General features: G+C 42.8%; 1 protein-coding gene across 2 annotated transcripts in view; it reads right to left on the minus strand.

Annotated features, from left to right (window-relative positions):
• CDK19 (cyclin dependent kinase 19) overlaps positions 1-25,980 on the minus strand; it is a 218,101-nt gene extending 192,121 nt beyond the window's left edge. For both annotated transcript variants that reach the window (XM_075864229.1, XM_075864228.1), the window contains exon 1: positions 25,690-25,980. In XM_075864229.1, coding sequence (XP_075720344.1) covers positions 25,690-25,817 — 128 coding nt within the window. In that variant the 5' untranslated portion in view covers positions 25,818-25,980. The remainder of the gene's footprint in view (positions 1-25,689) is intronic.
• Between the last annotated feature and the right edge of the window lie 391 nt (positions 25,981-26,371).

Here is a 26,371-nt window from a genome sequence, read left to right on the forward strand (position 1 = left end):
ATACATATGCCGGCCCATAGAATAAAGGTAATGTGTTATTTACGCCGCACAGTGAATGTCGTCAATTTAAAACGCATAGAACAATAGTGGAATTTCAGGGGTTTCTTTCTATTCCCCCATAAAAAGTTAATAAAAGTTAATCAAAAAATTATATGTACCCCAAAATGGTTCCATTAAAAAGTACAGCTATCTCGACGGAAAAGTAAAACAGTTATAGCTCTGTGAATGCAACTATAGAAAAACGAAAAAAATAGCTTGGTCATTAGGGCCTAAAATAGGCTAGTCACTATTTTGACGGAATCAATACCGTACTCGACTGCGCTATTCATTCCGTCAAAACGACGGAACCGTTAAACAACGGTGACAAACGAAAACCATTTGCATTGGATCCATCATTATTGAAATCAATGGTGATGCAAATGGAAACCTATGGTTTCCGTTTGTTTCAGTTTGGATTCTGTTCGTGGGATCCCTTGACAAAAAGTTCAGACGGAACCCATGAACGGAGTTCCAACGCAGATGTGAACGAAGCCTAAGTCATCGCCTTAGAAAAATTTCTGAGGTAAAGGCCTCCTGGGCAGCACTTCACCTGAGGGTAAGCCCCTCCCCAATCAAGACTTCACCTGAAGCAGTGAATGAATGCCTAGAAATGTGTTTAATAAAATTTCAGATGACATTTAGGTGGCTAGTCGCCTGTGCCCATCAGCTGTTACTAGGTGGCTGTTCTTTCCCTTAGGTCGGATTCACACGAGCGTGTGCGTTTTGCGTGCGAAAAAACTGCTGCGCTTTGCGCGCGCAAAAGGCACTTAACAGCTCCGTGTGTCATCACCATATGATGCGCGGCTGCGTGCTTTTCGTGCAGCCGCCATCATTATGACACTCTGTATGTTTGTAAACAAAAAAGCACGTGGTGCTTTTCTGTTTTCGTTCATACTTTTTACTGCTGTTGCGCGAATCACGCGCGTCACACGGAAATGCTTCCGTGTGGTGCGCGTGATTTTCATGCACCCATTGACTTCAATGGGTGCGCGATGCACGAAAAACGCACAAATATAGGACATGTCGTGAGTTTTACACAGCGGACACACGCTGCACGAAAATCACTGACAGTCTGAACAGCCCCATAGACTAACATAGGTCCGTGCGAGGCGTGTGAAAATCACGCGCGTTGCACGGACGTATTACACGTTTGTCTGAATAAGCCCTTAAAAAAATGTAGTTTGCAGATCATAGATTCCGGCAAACTTTCTTTAACATGGTGTGTACCTCCAGTTTTCATTAAAATCTAGACTCTACTCCTAGGCGTGTGTACTCAGTATATACAATTAGGGTTGCACGATGCATCGAAATATCGATTTATATCTATTTTGATGCCGTGCACCATCAAACGGTTCAATACTGCTATTTCATGTATTTCGATACTAAGATGTACAGCCGCAGAGCTTAGTATTGAAACACATGAATTTAGTCAGACCGGGTCAGCCATAATACAGCAAGTGTGCGCGCTCGGTCAGCATGATGTGATGCGGCCGAGGCTGCATTATCAAGCGCCGGCACTGAAGACAGAGAACATGGTGGGTTCACTGCAAAACACTCCCATGTTCTCTGTCTTCAGGGCCGGCACCACCTCTCATTAGTGCATCGCCGCTGCTCAATAGTGCAGAACTGACCGCTTGTGTGCGCACACGCACTTGTTGTCAGGAGCGGGTCAATGACTGTTATAGAATCACCAGTTGAGAAATTCCCAGGGTGGTCATAATCAGCCGGGAACAGAAAATCCAAATCAGTAAGCAAAGGGTAATCCAGAAACAAGCCGAGGTCCAGTTCCAAAAAGTGCAAATAGTCAGGATATAGTCAGTAGCTTGATCAAACACATGGAAACAAAGAAAAACACAAGCAAAGAAAACAGAACCAACCCAGATTTAAATACTCCACCCTTCAATCTGATAGGAAGAAAGACAGAGAAGTGGAATATGCTCAACAACTAAAATTAGAACCGCCCAGAAGCTAGACTAGTAGTCATGGTAATCTTAAAAGGGACGGACGTTTCCTAACAGCTGTATTACACAGCCATAGCCCCGCTCTAACGGCAGGTATCAGAGAAACCTCTGATCTCCAGCGCTATTTGCTTGAATGCTGCGATCAAAGCTGACTGCAGCATTCAAGGAGAAAATGAGAAGGGGGTGCCCCTTGGATCGCATCACAGGGGGTCCCTGTGACGCGATCAAGGAACATACCATATATGGCCATACAGCCCAGGATCCATTGAAGGACCACAGGGCTGTCTGACCATATTTCTTGTTGTTAGGGCATGCATTTTTTTACAATAAACATTAAAATAAAAAAGACTGAATACATAAAATATACACATATTTGGTAGCGTCACGACCGTAACAACCTGCACAACAAATTTATAGTGTCAGTTATTATATGTACACTGTAAATAAAATAAAACTGGTTTCTTTCATTTATTAATGTGTTAGTACCTCCATGTGCCTCACATTAATAGTCATTAACCCCATCATGTACCTCACACATTAACCCAATGTTGTCCATTATGACAGTGGGAAACCTGATGGGGTTAAATACTATTAACCTCTTCCCGCCCTGCTCCGCAATAGTACGTCCTGCAGAGGGGTTAGTTCCCACATCAGGACATACAGTTGCGGAGTAGTTCCCGGCGCACACTGTCCTAATGGACAGTATCCGGGAACCAGGAGGTCAGCTGTTCCCGACAGCTCACACTCCAGCCTTGCCGGTCAGCGGACCATCGCCGCTGATTTCGGCAATTAACCCCATAAATGCGGCGACAGATTGCCGTCGACGTATTTAAGTGGTTTGAAGCACATCGGCAGCCCCCACGAAGTGATCGTGGGGGCTACCGATGCTTGTCGTGGCAATCGGAGGTCAGACAATGACCTCCGGGTTGCCATGTACGGAGGCCTCGGAGGAGCAGCCTCCGGCCGGTCCTCCGAGGCTTCCTGTCAGTGTGACTGTCACGTCACAATGACAGTTGGAATGCATTACACTACGTAGGTAGTGTAATGTATTCCAGCAGCAATCAGAGCTGCAAGTCTAAGTGTCCCCTGGTGGGACAAGTAAAAAAAGTTAAAAAAAGTAATAAAAATGTTTTAAAAAAGTGTAAAAATAAAAGTTATAAGTTATATAAACAAACACTGCATTTTTCTCCTATAAGTTTTTCATTAAAGGAAAAAAATGAACACGTTAAAAAAAAGTACACATATCTGGTATCACCGCGTCCGTAATGACCCCAACTATAAAACTATAATGTTATTTTTCCCGCACGATGAACACCCCAAACAAAATCAATAAAAAACGACACCAGTATCGCTATTACTGACACATACTGACACATTAACGTTACTGAAGTGTTTAGACCGTGAATAGACATTCCTTCCAGCCAGGACGGGATGTCTATTCACAATCCCGACACTTCGTTAACGTTTCTGTGGCACTTACAGCAGAGCAAGCGTAATCTCGCGAGATCACGCTGTAAATGACAAGTTACAGGGAGATTACGCTTTGCTCTGCTGTAAATACCACAGAAACGTTAACGAAGTGTCGGGATTGTGAATAGACATCCCGTCCTGGCTGGAAGGAATGTCTATTCACTGTCTAAACACTTCAGTAACGTTGTGTCAGCATAACACACCACATAGTGAATAACGCAGTGTCACTATGCGCTGACTAAATGAATGGAGAGAAGTGCATGACGCTGATTGGTCAGCGTCATACACTCCTCTGTACAACGCCACCTTGGTCTAAAGTAAAAACACGCACAGTTGGGCATTAAGAAATTCATTAGCATAAAGTTAAAATCGCTAATAACGTGGTAAAAATATATTGTTTTTCTAAATAAAAAGCACTGCTGTCACCTACATTACAGCGCCCATCTCCTTATGTAGGAGATAGGGCACTTATAATGTGGTAACATTGCCTCTTTAAAGGTAATGTGTCGCTAGAATTTATTTTTGTTTTTTAGTTAAACAGTTAGTATATAAAATGATTACACATTGTTATAATTTTTTTTTATCTTTTCACAAGTCAGGAAATATTATAAATTAGATTCTAATTTATAACATTTCCATGTGCTGGTCCCTAGAGAGCAATTCCCAAAATTGCAGCATTGGCATGTGGTAAAGCAACCTCATTGCTTTATGCTGCAAAATTGGAGAAGACACACTCGCTCTAGTGTGCTCAAACAATGCCCCCTCCTTTATCCTGACTAGTGCCCGGAGAAAGGAGGGGGTCGAATGTTCAAACCTCCTACACTGTGTGCCGAGTGTAGGAGGATTAGATACAGTGGTTCTAACACGAACATACACAAACATGACTTACCTGCTCCTGCCGCCGCTCCTGCCTCCGCTCCTAGTCCTTGCTTTGGAACATATGGACGGAAGCCGCGACCGGAAGTGGTCATCTTACTGTCCGGCCGCGGCTTCCGGTCCACATGAAAATGGCGCCGGATGTCGCACTGCCGAAGACCTTCCATTTGGACTGTGTGGGAGCGGCGCATGCGCCGTTCCCACACAGACGGCGTACATTATAGTGAATGGAACGGCTCCCGTTCGCATTCACTATGGGGATGTATGTGCCGTATTCCATCTCTGTATGTGTCGTTAATCGACACATACAGAGATGAAAAAAAAATGGCAGCCCCATAGAGAAGTAAAAGTCAGAAAAAAGAAAAAAGTAAAACACAAAAACACAAATAAATAAAATTTATTTTAATAACATACTAAAATCAAAAACCTATAAAAAAAAAATTTGGGGTGACACCTTCCCTTTAAGACGGTATTAGTCAATGACATATTTGTGTCGATTGATTCCCTTTCATTGGAGCTGTCATAAAGCACACACACCCTGCTGGAGAAAGCGTGAGCCGGCAATATGGCCACCACCAAGAAACTTTTAAAAAAAAGAGAAAGCTACAAGATTTAAAAAAACAACACATCATTTCTTCTCTACAAATAAAACTAAACTTAAATACATAAAAAAATCCCTTTAACGCTAATCTAAATCACTACATGACTATAAAGTCAGTAGAACGTAGTATTTAAACAAAGCCCAAAAAATAAGTTATTTTCAATAGTTCTATCTTTTCCCACAATGCAGCTTCAACTAGATAGAGAATAGCTGCCTGTACAGCCTGTGTGTGTATATACAGTACTGTGCAAATGTTTTAGGAAGAAAAATGCTCCAAAGTAACAATGCTTTCCAAAATAGAAGTTAATTAGTTTATTGTTATCAATTAACAAAATAAAAAGTGGATTAACAGAAAATAAATTTAAATCAAATCAATGTTTGGTGTGACCACCCTTTGCCTTCAAACAGCATAAATTCTTTTAGGTAAACTTGTACAAAGTCATGGATTTTGTAGGATTATAGTCAGGTATATGATTAACCATTTATACCAAACAGGTGAATTCGATCATCATTTTCATACGTAGGTTGAAACACAGTCATTAACTGTAACAGAAGCAGCTGCGTAGGACTCTTAAAACTGGGTGAGGAACAGCCAAACTCTGGTACAAAGGAGAAGCTCTGGAAGACAGTTTCATGTCACAGGTCTACCATGGCAAGACAGAGCACAGTAACAAGACACAAGGTAGTTATACTGCAACAGTAGAGATTCTACCAGGCAACGATTTCAAAGCAGACTGGGGTTTCACGATGTGCGGTTCAAGCCCTTTTGAAGAAGCACAAAGAAATGGGCAACTCCCGTAGACGCAGTGGTCGGCCAAGAAAACTTAGTGCAGCAGATCAAAGATACATCATGCTTACATCCCTTCTAAATCGAAAGATGTCGAGCTGTGCCATTAGCTCAAACCAGTGGGACCAAGGTATCTACTGTTCAGAGAAGTCTGGCCAGAAGTGGTCTTTATCGAAAAATGGCGGCCAAAAAGCCATACCTTCAACATGGAAACAAGGCCAAGCGACTCAACTATGTACAAAAAAACCATAGTAACTGGGGTGCAGAAAAATGGCAGCAGGTGCTCTGGACTGATGTGTCAAAATTTTAAATATTTGGCTGTAATAGTAGGCAATTTGTTTGCCGAAGGGCTGGAGAACGGTACAGTAATGAGTGTCTGCAGGCAACACTAAAGCATGGTGAAGGTGCCTTGCAAGTTTGGGGCTGCATTTCAGGAAATAGAGTTGGGGATTTGGTTAGGATTAATGGTGTCCTCAATGCTGAGAAATACAGTCAGATACTTATCCATCATGCAATACAATCAGGGAGACGTCTGATTGTCTCCAAAATTATTCTGCAGCAGGGCAAAGACCCCAAACATACAACTAATATCATTAAGAACTATCTTCAGCGTAAGGAAGAACGAGGAGCCCTGAAAGTGATAAGGTCCCCACAGAGCCCTGGTCTCAACATCATCGGGTCACTCTGGGATTACATGAAGAGACAGAAAGATTTGCGGAAGCCTACATCCGCAGAAGACCTGTGGTTAGTTCTCCAAGATGTTTGAAACAACCTCCCTGCCGTGTACCTTCAAAAACTCTGTGCAAGTGCACCTAGAAGAATTGATGCTGTTGTAAAGGCAAAGGGTGGTCACCGTTGGCAATTAGATAGTTTGTCCTCTCTTTCATATGTATTCTTCACGGTCACAGGTAGTAGATTGATAGTTTAGGGACAGAAGTTCTTGTGGCAGATTAACTTTTTAAAATGCTAGAATTCTGGTGTACAATCTGTGTGCCACATTTATTAACTGTTTTAGACACTTTTTGTCCTTCGCTCAACAAGGGCGTGTGGTTTAGCGGGAAAGGAGTATGGTCAAATGGATAGGGGCTTAAGTTGCGCCGCCATGCGCCAAAATTGCACAAAATTTTGGCACAAAAATTGGCAAACCAAGCCAACTAATAGGTGGTTTAAGGAAAAGTGTCTAACTAAATGCGCCAAATTTATCATGCAGCATGCACCTTGTCTAAGTTTACACTTAGTACACGAGTACAAATAGACCACGGACAAGGGTGGCGCTGTTTATGGAGAAAACGCAAATCCTTTTTTTCTAACCGCGATCTACACTTTAAGATGGCCATACGCATTAGATAGCTATCGGCTAAATTAACTTTGATATGATCATAATTCAGCTTAGATCAGCATTCAAGATATCACAGTAGCCACTGGAGATCTAGCCGTCAGACAGACCGACTGACGGACTTCACAGTTAACAGCATTCTACGGTCTGCTATGTATTGGAATACATGTAGGCTGCATAATGGAAAAACGGTTCAGAATTTAATAACCTTTTAAATGGACACTAACTTTTCAAACAACTTATGCTAATCTAATAGTATACCTGATATACATTAACTTTGTAATTTAGTTACTGTTAAAATTTAGTTGTTTTATCCATGCAAATTCTGAGTGAAGTTACTGCCACTAGGTGTCTCCCATTCGTATAATCTGTGGTCCACCCCATGTTGTCAACCAAAATCCGTCCCTAGTTACAGAGCAGAGGATATAGACTGGAGGAAATGTTTCTGCAAAAGCCCACTCCAGTGTTTTCATAGCCTGCCCCTACAAGTCTTTGAAGAGGGAGGGGGAGCAGAAGGAGGGAGTAGGGAGAGAGAGATATCATGCTGCCCAAAGAAGTCTAAAGAGTAGGGAGGGGGAGCAGGAGCATAGTGAGAGAGAAGAGACACAGGCTGCTGTTAAAAGTTATTTGTCACCCCGATGCTGAACTCTTGGCTACACTGCTCATTATTATAGCTGTACAATGTCCTCTATGTTGCTGCAGCTTCTATATATATATATATATATATATATATATATATATATATATATATACACACATGCTTGAAAAAAGTCCTAATGTTGGACTGAAACGTCGCACTTTTTCTATGTTGGCTTGAATAAAAAAAACACAGTTTTTCATCTATTTTATCGGAGTGCTGCAAGATTTATTTCTTTGGGCTATAGATATATATATATATATATATATATATACATACATACATACACATATATTAAAAGTTAGGTATGCTTTAACCCCTTAAAGAGGCTCTGTCACATTATAAGTGGCCTATCTCCTACATAAGGAGATCGGCGCTGTAATGTAGTTGACAGCTGTGCTTTTTATTTAAAAAACCGATCTGTTTTCACCACTTTATTAGCAATTTTAGATTTATGCTAATGAGTTGCTTAATGCCCAAGTGGGCATATTTTTATTTAGACCAAGTGGGCATTGTAGATAGGAGTGTATGACGCTGACAATAAGCGTCATGCACTCCTCTCCATTCATTTAGGCAGCGCATAGGGATCCTTTTCGATCGCTATGTGCTGTCTTATACTAACACATTAACAATACTGAAGTGTTTAGACAGTGAATAGACATTCCACGGGATGTCTATTCATGATCTCTGCACTTCGTTACGGTTTCTGTGGTAGTTACAGCAGAGCAAAGCGTAATCCCACAAGACAGGTTACAGCGAGATTGCGCTTTGCTCTGCTGTAACTACCATAGAAACAGTAACGAAGTGCAGAGATTGTGAATAGACATCCCGTGGAATGTCTATTCACTGTCTAAACACTTCAGTATCGTTAATGTGTTAGTATAAGACAGCACATAAGGATCTAGCAGGATCCCTATACGCTGAGTAAATGAATGGAGAGGAGTGCATGACGCTGATTGGTCAGCGTCATACACTCCTCTGTACAACGCCCACTTGGTCTAAAGTAAAAATACGCCCACTTGGGCATTAAGCAACTCAAATCTAAAATCGCTACTAAAGTGGTGTAAACAGATCGTTTTAATAAATAAAAAGTACTACTGCACATACATTATAGCGCCGGTCTCCTTATGTAGGAGATAGGGCACTTATAATGTGGTGACAGAGCCTCTTTAAGGACACAGTCTGTTTTGCCCTTAAGGACACAGCCATTTTTTTTAAATCTGACGTGTCACTTTATGTGGTAATAACTTTGGAATGCTTTTACCTATCCAGGTGATTCTGAGACTGTTTTCTCGTGACACATTGTACTTTATGTTAGTGAAAAACACCAAAATGTGGAGAAAATTTGCAAAAATTAGCATTTTTCGAAATGTAAATGTATTTGCTTGTAAGACAGATAATAATACAACACAAAATATTTACTTGTTAACATTTACCATATGTCTACTTTATGTTGGCATAATTTTTTAAAAGTCCTTTTATTTTTCTAGGACGTTACAAGGCTTATAACTTTAGCAGCAATTTCTTAGATTTTCAAGAAAATTTCAAAAGGCAATTTTTTAAGAGATCAGTTCAGTTCTGAAGGGGCTGTGAGGGCCTTATATATTAGAAAGTCCCCATAAATCACCCCATTTTAAAAACTACACCCCTCAAAGTATTCAAAACAGCATTCGGAAAGTTTCTTAACCCTTTAGGCGTTAAACAGGAATTAAAGCAATGTAGAAGGGAAATTTTCAAATTTCTTTTTTTTTGCCAAAATTAATTTCTAGGACATTTTCTTCTGTAACACAGAAGGTTTTACCAGAGAACACAACTCAATATTTATTCCCCAAATTCTGCAGTTTTTAGAAATATCCCACATGTGGCCCTAGTCGGCGAATGAACTAAAACACAGGCCTCAGAAGCAAAAGAGCACCTACTGGGTTTTGGGGCCTCCTTGTTTTTTTTTAGAATTTATTTGAGGCACCATGTCCAGTTTGAAGAGGTCCTGTGGTGCCAAAACAGTGGGAAAACCCCCAAATGTTACACCATTTTGGAAGCTACACCCCGCAAGGAATTTTTCTAGGGGTACAGTTAGCATTTTTACCCCACAGGTTTATTTGCAGAATTTATTGGAATTAGGCCGTGAAATTGAAAATCTAAATTTTTTTCCACTAAAATTTTGACTTTTTTTCATTTTCACAAGGAATAAAGAAAAAAAGCACCCCAACACTTATAAAGCAATTTCTCCCGAATACGGCAATACCCCATATGTGGTCATAAACGGCTGTTTGGACACACCGCAGGGCTCAGAATGGCAGGTGTGCTACTTGGCATGCAGATTTTGCTTGATTGGATTGTGGGCGCCATGTCACATTTGCAGAGCCCCTGACGTACCAGTACAGCAGAAACCCCTGAGAAGTGACTTCATTTTAGAAACTATACCCCTCAGGGCATTCATCTAGGGGTGTAGTGAGCATTTTGACCCCACAGGTGTTTCATAGATTTTATTAGAATTAGGCAGTGAAAATGAAAAATATTTTTTTTTCCAAAAAATATGTTGTATTTGCTCTAAATGTTTTATTTTCACAAGTTGTAATAGGAGAAACAACACCACACAATTTGTTACCCAATTTCTCCCGAGTATGGCAATACCCCATTTGTGGCCCTACACTGCTGTTTGGGCACATGGCAGATCTCAAAATGGAAAGTGCGCCATTTGGGTTTTAGTGCGCAGATTTTGCTGGACTGGTGTACGGTCACCATGTCGCATTTGCAGAGCTCCCTTAGGTACCAGAGTAAATTGGAAAACCCTGAGAAGTGACTCCATTTTGTAAACGACACCCCTCAAGGCATTTATCATTTGCCTGGACATATGGCAGGGCTTAGGAGTGAAATCGCAAATGCGAATGTGAGGACTATTTTTGTAATTTTCGCAGAATTGTCAGACAATTGCAGGGCTCTGAGGTAAAATAGTAAAACAAACCCCCAAGTAGTGACCGCCATTTTGTAAACTGCACCCCTCAAGGCATTTTTTTAAAGGTTGTAAGGAGCTTTTTTATCCCACAGGTTTTGTTTTTTTATTAGAAATGAACGCTCAGTGGATGGTGCAAAGTGAAAATTGCAATTTTCCACAGGTATGCAATTTTAGTGCACAATATGTTGTGCCCAGTTTGTGCCACTGAAGATAAATACCTCAAACAGTTAAGCAGGTTCTCCCGGGTATGGTGATGCCATCTATGTGGACATAAACTGCTGTTTGGGCACGCTGTAGGGTTCAGAAGGGAGGGAGCGCCATTTTGCTTTTTTAACGCAGATTTTTCTTGGTTGTATTTCCGTTTGGGGTTTTTTGCTGGTATTTTAGTTTATAATGTGGGGGCATATGTAATCTTTGCGGAGAACATCAGGCCATAATAGGAGGGTGCAATAATGCGGTAAATTATTAATAATCTGCAGATGTGTGGCCAGTGTCGCACTGTTAAATGATGCCCAATCTTATCCACTTTTGGAACGCTCTGCACATTTTGCATCGCCATATTCAGAGAGCCTGAACTATTTTATTTTTTTTCCACCGGAGCCGTGTGAGGGCTTATTTGTTGCAGGACAATCTGTAGTTTTTATTGGTACCATTTTGGGGTACATGCCATTTTTTGATCAGTTTTTATTTCCTTTTTGGCAAGCAAGGTGACTACGGTCCGTGCATGGCCCAGGAGCCTGGACCGCAGAAAGAAAGGACATGTCTTATTACGGCCGTGTTCATAGGAAATAATGGACGCGGCCATGTGCACGGCCCGCGATTTGCGGGCGGCTCGCAGGTGACACTCCGCGGTCGGCCGACCCGAAAATCACGGCCGTGCACATGGCTACGGTCGTGTGCATGAGGCCTAAACGTTAGAAGATTTATTTTAGGCCAGGGTTACACATCCATGTTTGGTATGATTTTTATGCCCTTTTTTGTACCCAAAAGCTAGGTAGAGGAAACAGAGAAAAAATATAGTAGTCTACCGGTCATAGGGGGTGCGCCTATCTGCAGGTGTCATGATGGGTGGGCCCATCTGCCAATGTCATGATGGGTGGGCCCATCTGCCGACATCATGATGGGTGGGCCCATCTACCAATGTCATGATGGTGGGCCCATCTGTCGATGTCATGGGGTTGGGCTCATCTGCCGATGTTATGGAGGACATCAATGGATGTCATGGGGGTGCATGCTGCAAGTGTAAAAAATGTCTGGGTGGCATACTCTGCGAGGATCCGAGTCATAACTGAGTTTCCATGTCAGTCTGGCCCATATAAGAAAAAAAGACAGGGAAAGCAAACAACTACAATCATAGACAACAATGAGTATTTGTATTCAATTGCTTGTTTATTCTGCCTCGGACAGTGCCCGATTAGTGCTGTACTCACTTGTCCAGAATATAGTGGTAATATTTTATCACGGTATGGTCATTTTTATTTATTTTACTTACGTAGCCGAACATATTGTTGTTCTTACTTACCGTCCCCATTGGGGCTCACAATCTAATTTCCCTATTAGTATGTTTTTTGGGGTTATATCAGGTATGGTGATAATACTTGGTCTTGGTATGTGGATATTATTCAGTCATGGTATGCTCGTCATGGTATGGCAGCATTATTCAGTCACTAAATGTTGGTAATAATAGTTCATAGTATGACGATATTTTTCAGACCTATTATGGTGGTAATATTCGGTCGGGATATGTCAGTATCATTCAAAAAGCAGTATGGTGGTAATATTTGGTTGATGACAAATAACACTTATGTGGACACAGCTTAAGGGCTTATTCAGACAACCGTATTTTCGATCAGTGTGATGTCCTAGTCCCCAACAGACCTATAGTACTAAATGGCATAATTTACACAGTTTTTCACAATGACACATGGTCCACGTGAAATAACTCGCAGCAAGCACATCGGAGTCCAATTTACAGAGGAGACTCGCCCATTAAAGTCAATGGGTGCACAAAAGAAAACATATATCATACGTACACCATTCGTATTTCCTGCTTGTTGATGCAGGGAAAAAAAACTGTTTCACAACAGGAAATACTGCCCAGAAAACTTGGAACAGTACCTCAAAAGCAAGCCAGATCAGCCATGCCAAGGCAAATTAATGCAGAGAGGCTTATTGTGTTGGTGCGGAAGTGGCCTGAGATCTGGGACAATAGTGACCCCCTACAGTAACAGAAATAAGGATAAAGCATGGGAGCAAATCAGAAGAGATCTATTCCCTCAATGAGAGAACAGCACAACTTCTGAAAGGAAAGTGATTGGTAAATTCCCCTTTGAGGGATGTTGCCAATGTAAATGCCTCTTTGGACAATGTCACCATACGCCCCAGAGAGAGATGTTGCCATTGTAAATGCCCCCTTTAGAAGAGAGATGTTGCCAATGTAAATGCCTCTTTGGACAATGTCCCCATGTGCCCCAGAGAGAAATGTTGCCAGTGTTAATGCCCCCTTTAGACAATGCTGCCATATGTATTTAAAAAAAATACTTTTAGTGGAAGACATATTGAAGAGATGGAGAAGTTGCTGTGATCAGTTTCGATGTAAGATGATGTGTAAGGGGAAGAGTGGTTCTGCACCACCGACGAAGAGGTGCTACGTGCTGCACCCGTCCTCTGGAATGTGCTACCCCAGACAATCAGATTAATTCCCAATATCCACAGTTTTAAACGTGCCCTGAAAACACATCTTTTTAGACAGGCCTATAACATTCCCTAATCTAACTCCTTTCCATGGCCCCACTTTTAGATTAGTCATCAGAATAAGATTCCCTCACACTCCTCTTCATGTCCGTCATACACGGATACTGGTTGGTGACCGGCTCATGCAGCTTTATGTGTACTACCCCATGTGTATAAAAAAATGGCTGGACTATTGTACAGAACAAAGACGGTTACACTTTGTGTCTCCCTTATTTCCTCATAGATTGTAAGCTCTTGCGAGCAGGGTTCTCACTCCTCCTGTTTGAATTGTAAATTAGCTTGTCACTATGTAATGTCTGATATTGTCTGTTTCGTGTCCCCTCTAAATTGTAAAGTGCTGCGTAATATGTTGGCACTATATAAATAAAGATTATTATTATTATTACCTCTATGTCCAGCAACAGATGAAAGCTGCGATTGATATACGCCTATAAGTAGTTTTTGTCATGTATATACAGTGAAGGAAATAAGTATTTGATCCCTTGCTGATTTTGTAAGTTTGCCCACTGTCAAAGACATGAACAGTCTAGAATTTTTAGGCTAGGTTAATTTTACCAGTGAGAGAAAGATTATATAAAAAAAAAAAAATTATATATATTTATTTGCATTGTGCACAGAGAAATAAGTATTTGATCCCCTACCAACCATTAAGAGTTCAGCCTCCTCCAGACCAGTTACACGCTCCAAATCAACTTGGTGCCTGCATTAAAGACAGCTGTCTTAAATGGTCACCTGTATAAAAGACTCCTGTCCACAGACTCAATTAATCAGTCTGACTCTAACCTCTACAACATGGGCAAGACCAAAGAGCTTTCTAAGGATGTCAGGGACAAGATCATAGACCTGCACAAGGCTGGAATGAGCTGCAAAACCATAAGTAAGACGCTGGGTGAGAAGGAGACAACTGTTGGTGCAATAGTAAGAAAATGGAAGACATACAAAATGACTGTCAATCGACATCGATCTGGGGCTCCATGCAAAATCTCACCTCGTGGGGTATCCTTAATCCTGAGGAAGGTGAGAGCTCTGCCAAAAGCTACACGGGGGGAACTTGTTAATGATCTCAAGGCCGCTGGGACCACAGTCACCAAGAAAACCATTGGTAACACATTACGCCGTAATGGATTAAAATCCTGCAGTGCCCGCAATGTCCCCCTGCTCAAGAAGGCGCATGTACAGGCCCGTCTGAAGTTTGCAAATGAATATCTGGATGATTCTGAGAGTGATTGGGAGAAGGTGCTGTGGTCAGATGAGACTAAAATTGAGCTCTTTGGCATTAACTCTACTCGCCGTGTTTGGAGGAAGAGAAATGCTGCCTATGACCCAAAGAACACCGTCCCCACTGTCAAGCATGGAGGTGGAAACATTATGTTTTGGGGGTGTTTCTCTGCTAAGGGCACAGGACTACTTCACCGCATCAATGGGGGAATGGATGGAGCCATGTACCGTCAAATCCTGAGTGACAACCTCCTTCCCTCCACCAGGACATTAAAAATGGCTCGTGGCTGGGTCTTCCAGCACGATAATGACCCGAAACATACAGCCAAGGCAACAAAGGAGTGGCTCAAAAAGAAGCACATTAAGGTCATGGAGTGGCCTAGCCAGTCTCCAGACCTTAAGCCCATCGAAAACTTATGGAGGGAGCTGAAGATCCGAGTTGCCAAGCGACAGCCTCGAAATCTTAATGATTTACAGATGATCTGCAAAGAGGAGTGGGCCAAAATTCCATCTAACATGTGTGCAAACCTCATCATCAACTACAAAAAACATCTGACTGCTGTGCTTGCCAACAAGGGTTTTGCCACCAAGTATTAAGTATTGTTTGCCAAATGGATCAAATACTTATTTCTCTGTGCACAATGCAAATAAATATATATAATTTTGACAATGTGATTTTCAGTTTTTTTTTAAAATATAATCTATCTCTCACTGGTGAAATTAACCTAGCCTAAAAATTCTAGACGGTTCATGTCTTTGACAGTGGGCAAACTTACAAAATCAGCAAGGGATCAAATACTTATTTCCTTCACTGTAGCTTGTTTTTTGCAAGCTAATTTTCTGAAATTGTCCAAATCATTACAATATAAAGTTATTTATCCTGCACTGTGAATGCCGTTAAAATGTAGAATGCCTGAATTTATGTTTTTTGGTCACCCTGGACCACTAAAAAGAATAGATCATTAATAATAATAATAATATATGGATCATAAAGTTTTATGCATCCCTAAATGTTGTTAAAAAAACAATACAGCTCGCCTCTCCAAAAAAATGTTTATGTAAAAAAGGTGTGGAGAATTAAACAAAAAAATATTTTATATTATTTTTATTTAAGCTCGGAGGACAACCTGGAGGCCGATGATAGTGGCACAAACTCTGAGCAAGCGTTCAATCCTGCATCCAATCCAGCAGAGGAAAGACTTTTCCACACGCAGCACTTCTTCAGTAAACAGATCCCCCAGCACTGCTCCAATTGCAACTGCTGGTGGATAAAAGTGGGCCAAAAAAAATATATAAAAAAAAAAAAAAAAGGGCTGCCCCCTCAGCAGTGGCAGAAATAAACATCCACGTCCTATAATACCTCAACAGAAATGTTGTAGAGGATGTGAAATACATACACATTTGGGCAAAAACTTGGTCCTTATCGGAGACAGGTTCCTGAGGAGCTAAGGTTGCGCACCCATGCATACATATTAATAGAGGTAGCTGCTCAATCCAACAAACCGCAGGCATGTTTTCAGGCACTGGAGCAACGGATGATACCAGCCATAGTGGACCTGCTTATATGCCCACCCATCCACCAGCTCCTCCTGCTCCTCATATTATGGGGAAATACTATGGGGCCCCTAGTCAAAACTGATCTACGGACACTTTGACCAGTACTCTTCCTTTTTTTCTCAGGCCCAGGATAGGCCAAATTAATGCCACATCAAACTATAGGCCTCATACACCGCCCTTAACCCTCCATCCTCATGCCAGCCAGTCATTTACCCACCATCAACTTATGGCTCACAGGCCTCTGAACTTTATGGAAAAGATTTGAACAAAAATTAACTTTTCCTGCTGTTTATACATGTGTGTGTGATGCACATTGCTGCTTTGCACTGTATTTTTATTTATGTTGCAAAGGGAGTCTGCCACAACATTTTTACTGCCCTACTTGGCTGGGTTCACACAGAGTTTTTTGCAGGCAGATTTTGCTCTGCCTGCACGCCGAGCGGCCATTGAGCGCCGCGGGCAAAAAACGCCTCTGCCTCCCATTGAGGTCAATGGGAGGTCAGAGGTGTAAACGGCCGAAGATAGAGCATGTCCCTCCTTTTTCCCGCGAGACGGTTTTTCCTCTTGCGGGAAAAAAACTGCTCTGTCTCCCATTGAAATCAATGGGAGGCATTTTGGGCTGTTTTTTGGCGCGTTTTCCGATGCGGTTTCCGCGTAAAAAAACTCTGTGTGAACTCCCCCTTTGAGGGCAGTACAAAGAATTGACACAAACCCCGATTACAGTGCATGGTCAATTACTTTGTCATAATTTGTATTTTTGATGCAATAATAAGAGTTTTTGTGTATTGCACTACTTATTTTGAAGTACATTTATACTGTTAGAATATACTTTATTTTTGGTTAAAGAGGCTCTGTCACCAGATTTTGCAACCCCTATTTGCTATTGCAGCAGATAGGCGCTGCAATGTAGATTACAGTAACGTTTTTATTTTTAAAAAACGAGCATTTTTGGCCAAGTTATGACCATTTTTGTAGTTATGCAAATGAGGCTTGCAAAAATCCAAGTGGGTGTGTTTAAAAGTAAAAGTCCAAGTGGGCGTGTATTAGGTGCGTACATCGGGGCGTTTTTAATACTTTTACTAGCTGGGCGCTGTGAAGAGAAGTAACATCCTCTTCTCTTCAGAACGCCCAGCTTCTGACAGTGCAGATCTGTGACGTCACTCACAGGTCCTGCATCGTGACGGCCACATCGGCAGCAGAGGCTACAGTTGATTCTGCAGCAGCATCAGCGTTTGCAGGTAAGATCGACTTACCTGCAAACGCTGATGCTGCTGCAGAATCAACTGTAGCCTCTGGTGCCGATGTGGCCGTCACGATGCAGGACCTGTGAGTGACGTCACAGATCTGCACTGTCAGAAGCTGGGCGTTCTGAAGAGAAGAGGATGTTACTTCTCTTCACAGCGCCCAGCTAGTGAAAGTATTAAAAACGCCCCGATGTACGCAAATAATACACACCCACTTGGACTTTTGCAAGCCTCATTTGCATAATTACAAAAATGGTCATAACTTGGCCAAAAATGCTCGTTTTTTAAAAATAAAAACGTTACTGTAATCTACATTGCAGCGCCTATCTGCTGCAATAGCAGATAGGGGTTGCAAAATCTGGTGACAGAGCCTCTTTAAGTTCTTTTACCGACTATAGGAGTCTGTGTAATTTTTTTTGGGGGGAAATTATGTTATGTGGAGTAGTGCCTTAGCAAAACGACCATACATTTCGGTTTCGTTTTTTTTTTTTATTATTCAAAGCCTAAAATAGAAAATAAAGATGCAGAAAAATTTGAAAGACACAAATTAAAAATGATCTCCACGAATAGAGGCCTGATGCCATAAAACTGCTCCCTTTGCAGGCCCGTTGGCAGACAATGGGATGAACCCGTAATCTCCTCTTCCTTCTCTGTTCTTCCAGCATTCCATGCCGTTCTCCAAATCTCCTGGAGATCAGCCAGCCCGAAAGGACACGTTGAGCAGGTGTCCTTGACAGAGTGGTCCTTTTCTAAGCCAAGAAAGCCAAATTTTAGCCAGTGGCAAATAAAATGCACTTCTCCTATGCGGTATACCAATAGACATGGCTTCTATGTGGTCATGTGAACTTACTGTAGGGGCTTTCAGTGGGTTCAGACAAAACTGGCCCTTTTGCTATTCTTTTTGCGGACGTAAAAAATTTATGACATACGGAAGTCAAATACACACATACAGCTCTTATGGACTTCGTACAAACTAGATACACACTTCATGAGAATGAAAAGACTTCTATTTTTTCTGAACGAAAAACGGACGTTTTTTAATACATTTGTCTGAATAAGCCATTATTCAATCACTAGCATCGTGGTATTATTTGATCACTAAATAACTGTATTCGATCACTAAACGACTGCCAAATGCGTTTTGATTGCGTTTTACAGCATTTTTATTGCAGTACTGATATGCTTCTTAATTGCTTTAAAAAACATGTTAAAAACCATTTGCGTTTTACTGCGATTTTCAATTAATTTTTCGACCATGCAGCTTTTACAGGTGAAGCAAATGATTTTACCAGTAATAGCTGCATGGCCAAAATCGAATATTGCAATATTGTGGCAAATCACGGTAAAACTACTGCGTTTTTAAAATGCGTTTTTTAAAAGCAATTAAGGGCTATATAAACCTTTGAACTTATTTTTTTAATAAAACAATGTATTGTGATTTTAATCAACTTTTTAATTGTTTCTTAATAAAAAAAATTAAAATGTTTCATTTTGGAAATACAGCTGCTTTTTATCCGGAATACACCGCATTCCAAATTATTATGCAAATGTTATTTTTCGCTGACTTTCCTAAATAGTCAATGCAAATGACAGTCAGTTTAATCTTCAAGCCATCAACCGTTGGAGTATAATGCAAATTTTATTGAACAAACCTCCTAATGATAACAGATTTTTTTTAGAAGTAAAAAACTCAAAATGCACTGTTTCAAATTATTATGCACAACAGAGATCAAAACATTTTAAAGGTTGTAAAGAGAACTAAAATGGTAATTTGTTGAATTTGCAGCATCAGGAGGTCATACTTACAGAAATCAAAAGCTCTTTCAATAAAAAAAACTTAACAGGCCAAGTTACATATTAACATAGGACCCCTTCTTTGATATCACCTTCACAATTCTTGCATCCATTGAATTTGTGAGTATTTGGACAGTTTCTGCTTGAATATCTTTGCAGGATGTCAGAATAGCCTCCCAGAGCTTCTGTTTTGATGTGAACTGCCTCCCCCCCTCATAGATATTTTTGCTTGAGGATGCTCCAAAGGTTCTCAATAGGGTTGAGGTCAGGGGAACATGGGGGCCACACCATGAGTTTCTCTCCTTTTATGCCCATAGCAGCCAATGACACAGAGGTATTCTTTGCAGCATGAGATGGTGCATTGTCATGCATGAAGATAATTTTGCTACGGAAGGCATTTGTACCACGGAAGAAAGTGGTCAGTCATAAACTCTACGTACTTTGCAGAGGTCATTTTCACACTGTCAGGGACCCGAAAGGGACCTACCAGCTCTCTCCCCATGATTCCAGGCCAAAACATGACTCCGCCACCCCCTTGCTGACGTCGCAGCCTTGTTGGGACATGGTGGCCATTCACCAACCATCCACTACTCCATCCATATGGACCATCCAGGGTTGCACGGCACTCATCAGTAAACAACACGGTTTGAAAATTAGTCTTCATGTATTTCTGAGCCCACTGCAACCATTTCTGCTTGTGAGCATTGTTTAGGGGTGGCCGAATAATAGCTTTATGCACACTTGCAAACCTCTGGAGGATCCTACACCTTGAGGTTTGCGGGACTCCAGAGGCTTCAAATACCTGTTTGCTGCTTTGCAATGGCATTTTAGCAGCTGCTCTCCTAATCCTATTAATTTGTCTGCCAGAAACCTTCCTCATTATGCGTTTATCTGAACAAACCCGTCTGTGCTCTGAATCAGCCACAAAACTTTTCACATTACGATGATCACGCTTACGTTTTCTTGAAATATCCAATGTTTTCATACCTTGTCCAAGGTATTGCACTATTTCACGCTTTTCGGCAGCAGAGAGATCCTTTTTCTTTCCCATATTGCTTGAAACCTGTTGCCGGCTTAATAATGTGGAACGTCCTTCTTAAGTAGTTTTCCATTGGTTGGGCACACCTGGCAAACTAATTATCACAGGTGTCTGAGATTGATTACAATGATCCAAAGAGCCCTAAGACACAATACCATCCATGAGTTTAATTGAAAAACTAATAATTAAATGTTTATGACACTTAAATCCAATGTGCATAATAATTTGGAACACGGTCAGGGGCGTAACTAGGAAAGACTGGGCCCCATAGCAAACTTTTGACTGGGGCCCCCCCTCCCCTGGGTGTCCCACAACCCCCCCCCCCTTGTAGATAGTGCCTTTTTTACAGCCCCCCCTGTAGATAACGCCATACAGTCCCCCCTGTATGGCGTTATCTACAGGGGGGACTGTACGGCGTTATCTACAGAGGGGGACTGTGTGGCGTTATCTACAGAGGGGGACAGTGTGGCGTTATCTACAGAGGGGGACTGTGTGGCGTTATCTACAGAGGGGGACTGTGTGGCGTTATCTACAGAGGGGGACTGTGTGGCGTTATCTACAGAGGGGGACTGTGTGGCGTTATCTACAGAGGGGGACTGTGTGGCGTTATCTACAGAGGGGGACTGTGTGGCGTTATCTACAGAGGGGGACTGTGTGGTGTTATCTACAGAGGGGGACTGTGTGGCGTTATCTACAGAGGGGGATTGTGTGGCGTTATCTACAGGGGGGCTGTGTGGCGTTATCTACAGGGGGGACTGTATGGCATTATCTACAGGGGGGACTGTATGGCGTTATCTACAGGGGGACTGTATGGCGTTATCTACAGAGGGGGCTGTATGGCGCTAACGCCATAAGCCCCCGCCCCTGTAGGGAACGCCATACAGCCCCCCCCTGCAGGGAACACCATACAGCGCCCCCCCCCCCTGCAGGGAACGCCATACAGCGCCCCCCCTGCAGGGAACGGTATACAGCGCCACCCCCCTGCAGGGAACGCCATAGAGCCCCCCCCCTAAAAAAAATGCGACCTATAGTGTGTCCTACAAATAACATGCATCCCCTATCCACAGGATAGGGGATACATGTGTGATCGCTGGCAGCGATAGGGAGAACGGGGGACTGAAAGTCCCCTGAAGTTCTCCATGACGAACCTCTGACTTCCGGCGTCTGTGTCGGCAGCTCAATAAAAATGAAAGGAGCGCTGGTCACGCATGCGCACAAGCGCGACCGGCGCTCCATTCATTTCTACGGAGCTGCCGACACAGACCCCGGAAGTCTGAGGATTGTGATGGAGAACTTATGGGGACTTTCAGTCCCCCGTTCTCCCTATCGCTACCAGCGATCACACATGTATCCCCTATCCTGTGGATAGGGGATACATGTCTTATGTTTAATGGCAGAGCGGGGAGATACCTCCCTGCTCTGCCGTAGTGTTCAGTAGCGTCCCGCTGTAGTAGCCATAGCGGCTGCTAGCGGAGACTGCGGCCATGGTGGGGACCCGTGCCGGCGGGCGACACGGGCCCCCTCATGCCGCGGGCCCCGTAGCAGTCGCTACGGCTGCTACGGCGGTAGTTACGCCACTGAACACGGTGTACATAGAAGCTGTATCTTACTGTCAAAGTGGAATCCGTCAGGTCAGGTGAACTGATGGCTTGGCTAAAAACAAGTCCTGCCTCTGATACGCAGTATCCAGCTGTTCTCAATTACATCTAAGGGCCTGTTCACATCACTGCTGCCCTTCCGTTGAGGGGTTCCATCAGAGGTTTCTGTTGGATAACCCCTCAATGGAAAGGCAAACTGAAACCTCAGCTTAAGTTTCCCTCACCGTTGCTAATGGTTTCCATTTGTCACCATTGTGACAGAGTTCCGTTGTTCTTGACAGAACCAATAGCGCAACGGAACCCCTCAGCAGAAAGTGATGGTGCTGTGAACACAGCCTAAATTTAATTTGTGATCAATAACTTAGCATTTAAGAAGAACTTCAAAACTGCAACAAACCACTAAAAACACCCTAAGGCCCCATGCACACGACCCTGTATTTGCGTCCACATACTATCCGCAATTGCGGAGCTGCAATTGCAGATAGCCTACGGCACGTTATATCCTATGGGCCAATGCACACGACCATGGTTTCCACGGTCCGTCCATTGCCCAGACCGCAAAAAAAATAGGACATGTCATTTTACTGGATGCATTTGCAGTCCGGCACATTAAACTCAATGCAACCTAGTGTGTGCACAGTCTGTGATTGCTGACAGCCCACAGAGGACACTTCTTGGGCCGTCTGTGGTGTAATCACGGATTATGTACACAGCCACGGTCGTGTGCATGAGGCCTAAGGCTGGGTTCACACGACCTATTTTCAGGCGTAAACGAGTCAAATTACGCCTGAAAACACGGCAAACATCTGCCCATTCATCTGAATGGGTTTGCCGATGTACTGTGCCGACGACATATAATTTTACGCGTTGCTGTCAAAAGACAGCGCGTAAAATAACAGCCTCGGCAAAGAAGTGCAGGACACTTCTTGGGACGTAATTGGAGCCGCTTTTCATTGATTCCAATGAAGAACAGTTCCAAATTACGTCCGTAATTGACGCCTCGCAAAACGCGAGTACGAGCAATTACGTCTGAAATGTAGGAGCTGTTTTCTCCTGAAAACAGCTCCGTAATTTCAGCCGTAATGGTCGTTATCGTGTGCACATACCCTAAGTAAACCAAGCCTGATAAAGTGTTATTCTCTTAAAAAATGTGTCCCGTTTAGCCAGCAAAGAATGCTATGAAGTTTCAGCTCTGAAGTTTGCAGTATTGTCAATGCAGCTCTGGACTACAAGGCCATGTTCACCCAGGGCGGATATGCTGCATAAAAGTACAGAAAGTATCTGTCCTGCAACCCGCAGGACATTCTGCCCGAAAAACCACACCAAATTATGGTGCAGTTTTTCGGGCGGAATGTCCGCTGCGGAAAGCAGTGGTTGAAAAAAAAAAAAAAAGTTTATATTGTTCTTCGTTGCTCATGGCGACGTGTCCCTCTGTTGTCTGTGCAGTCCAGCCTCCTGGGATGACGCTGCAGCCCATGTGACCGCTGCAGCCTGTGATTGGCTGCAGCAGTCATGTGGGATAAACCGCCATCCCAAGGAGGCAGGCCTGGATTAAGAACAGAACAAAGTGTCGCTATGACAACGCCCGGGTGGTAAGTATAAACTTTTTTTAAATTAATTTTAAATCAAAGAAAGCTTTTTTTTCCAGAGTTGCGATTTTTCAGATTTTCTGCTGGAAAAATCGCAACATTTGCTATTTGTTGTGGGTTTTACCTCCCCATTCAATGGGGAAAGCCCGTAACAGAAAATCAGTAATTAAAAAAAAACCGCAATACAGGTCAATTTATTAACATTTTCCCAGAAGATTTTTTTTACGCATTTTTTAACCCCTTGGATAAATCTCGTCCACTCTGCTTCTACCGTGATACGCCGTGGATTTTCTGCAATGAAATTGTTGCAGGAAATCTGCAGTGTTTATGCTGTGTGAACATACCCTGAGGGTGGAGTCACATGTGGCGTATTTTCCTTGTATTTAAAACTTAAAAAAATGTAAAAACTTCACAATGTAAGCCTATGGAAAAAATATTTTTTCATTGGACATTATATTGTTTTCCACACGCCACGTGTGACTGTACCCTGATACAGGCTGTAACTCAGAATGAGTACAAGATAAGTAATGCAATGTATTTACAAAGTTACTTAGTATTTTATGTCGATTTATTTTATGAATTATATATACATTTTTGAGATTTTATTTTGCTATAGTGTGATGCCACCTTCATATTCGCTAAATATTTTCTACTGAAAATTTAATATTTAGCATTATATCTTAAAAATAAAATATCACATGTTCTACAAATCTGAACAAGCACTTCAGGCTGTGTGTATATTTATGCCCTACGTGTATATAGAGATGCACAGATCCCCACGAGCAAGTGTGTGTCCTTTTGGCCTCCGTCGGGCTGTTTTACATCAGTATAACTTATTTTTGAAGGATGAAAAAGCGTAATACACTACGCTTTTTCATCCCGAGGGATCTCGCAACAAAAACGTATACCGCACAGTATACTTTTTTTGATTAAACATGGGAGCCTATGGGTGACATATGCCACTGTATACATCACAGGTATATATTTAGCCTGTATGTTGGGAGCTTTACCCAGCCTACATGTCAAACGTAGGCCAAAAACATTACATGCACACAGCCTAAGGCTTTATTCAGACTAATGTGTGTTAAATCACGGCTTTTCACGGCCGATTTGCACCCGTGTGGGACCCGTTTTCATGGATCCCTCATAGACTTGAGTCTATTGAGGGATCCTCGAAAACAGAAAAAAAACAGGACATGTCCTATTTTTTCACAGGCCTTTCACGTGGTCCGTTATAAAAACAGCCGTGCGAATAGCCCTATAGAAATACATGCCTAAACGTCCATCACACGGGCGATTTCAACGTTCATCTGAATAAGCCTGACTCGCACTGTATACAGCAAGTTTTGTTTGACATGTGAGATCTACCATAACAAACGTTCAGATTTGAAGGTGCGACAATACAGGAAAATGTTCTCAAATGTACCTTTTTAAATCTGTGGGGTTTGATGGAGGGGGGGGGGGGTTTAGAACCACAACCAACAGCATTTTGCTTCTATTTCAGAAGCCATAGTAACAATACTAAAGGAATAAGAAGAGCGCTGCTGTCACACATACTATGGAACTGTGAAGGCATTTATAAAGGAGGGAGATGGCAGGAGAAGGGGAGGGATGGGGGAGGGATGGGGGAGGGAGATGGCAGGAGAAGGGGAGGGATGGGGGAGGGAGATGGCAGGAGAAGGGGAGGGATGGGGGAGGGAGATGGCAGGAGAAGGGGAGGGATGGGGGAGGGAATCGGCAGAAGGGGAGGGATGGGGGAGTAGAAGGGGAGGGAGGGAGATGGCAGTAGAAAGAAAGGGACATGGCAGAAGAAGGGGAGGGAGATGGCAGAAGAAGGGGAGGGTGATGGCAGAAGAAGGGCGTAATGGAGGAGGCGGTGCCACAAGGCTGGCTTGCACCAACATAAACATTTGTAGCACAGCCTCCCCTCCTCCAACGCAAGTTCAGCATCCCGGGCGTGTGCAGAGAAGGAGGAGGGCGCTACAAACACACAACTACAGCACAACATCCCCATCAATAACCTGACAGCAGCCGCCTACTACGTGTCTCACAGCTCTACATGCCTGTACCACACACACAAAGAGCATGTGCTGTGTACACGTATGTATTGTGTGTACACACTCCCGCTCTAGTGCACTTGTGCTGACAGGTAATATTGTGTATGTATACACTGAGGGTGCGGGCACATGCCGCCCTATACACGCCCCTTTTCCCTCCCACCCGTGCCACTTACCCATCTTTCCTCTTGGCTTTGTAAACATGCCCGTAGGTACCACGACCCACTTTGCAACCTTCATATTCAAAGAGATCCTCCACCCGCTCCCGCTCGGCAGACAGCTTGCTCTTAAACTCGTAATCCATTCTCCTCGGCCAAACAGTGTTTAACCCATCAATGGGCTGGCCGCCGAGACTAGCATGTAATCACTAGGCAGCTCTCCCTCCACCATTTCCTTGTTTTCCTTCTGTGCACATAGACGCATGCCGTGTACTTTGGCAGGCACAGCGCCCCCTGTCTTTACTTTCTCTTTCAGTAAACTAGGCTCCCGGATACAAAGGGTTATTGCCCGCCCACAGCCTCTCGCTAATCGGGCGGGAGCGGCGGGTCACTGTGCAGAGGAGCGGGCTTCGCTACTAGTATACGAGGTCGCCTATAACTTGCGTGACTAGACAAGAAATTGCCCTTTTTCTCTGCCCTTTCAACTGTACATTATATTGTAAAGCAGAAGTTCCTAACCTAGTGAAGAAAAATATTCTTTCATCCTAGTGTTATACATTTTTACTGAAATTAACTTAAATGTTAACTTTTTACAATTCCCAATAACCGTAAATAACCCCAAAGAAAACACAAAATGAGGGTTGTATAGGATGTATATAGACTGCTATGGGTGCATACTGTGCCCCTGTCTACTTCCAAA

The sequence above is a fragment of the Rhinoderma darwinii genome, chromosome 4 (genome assembly GCF_050947455.1).
Source record: "Rhinoderma darwinii isolate aRhiDar2 chromosome 4, aRhiDar2.hap1, whole genome shotgun sequence".
NCBI classification, from domain to species: Eukaryota; Metazoa; Chordata; class Amphibia; order Anura; family Rhinodermatidae; genus Rhinoderma; species Rhinoderma darwinii.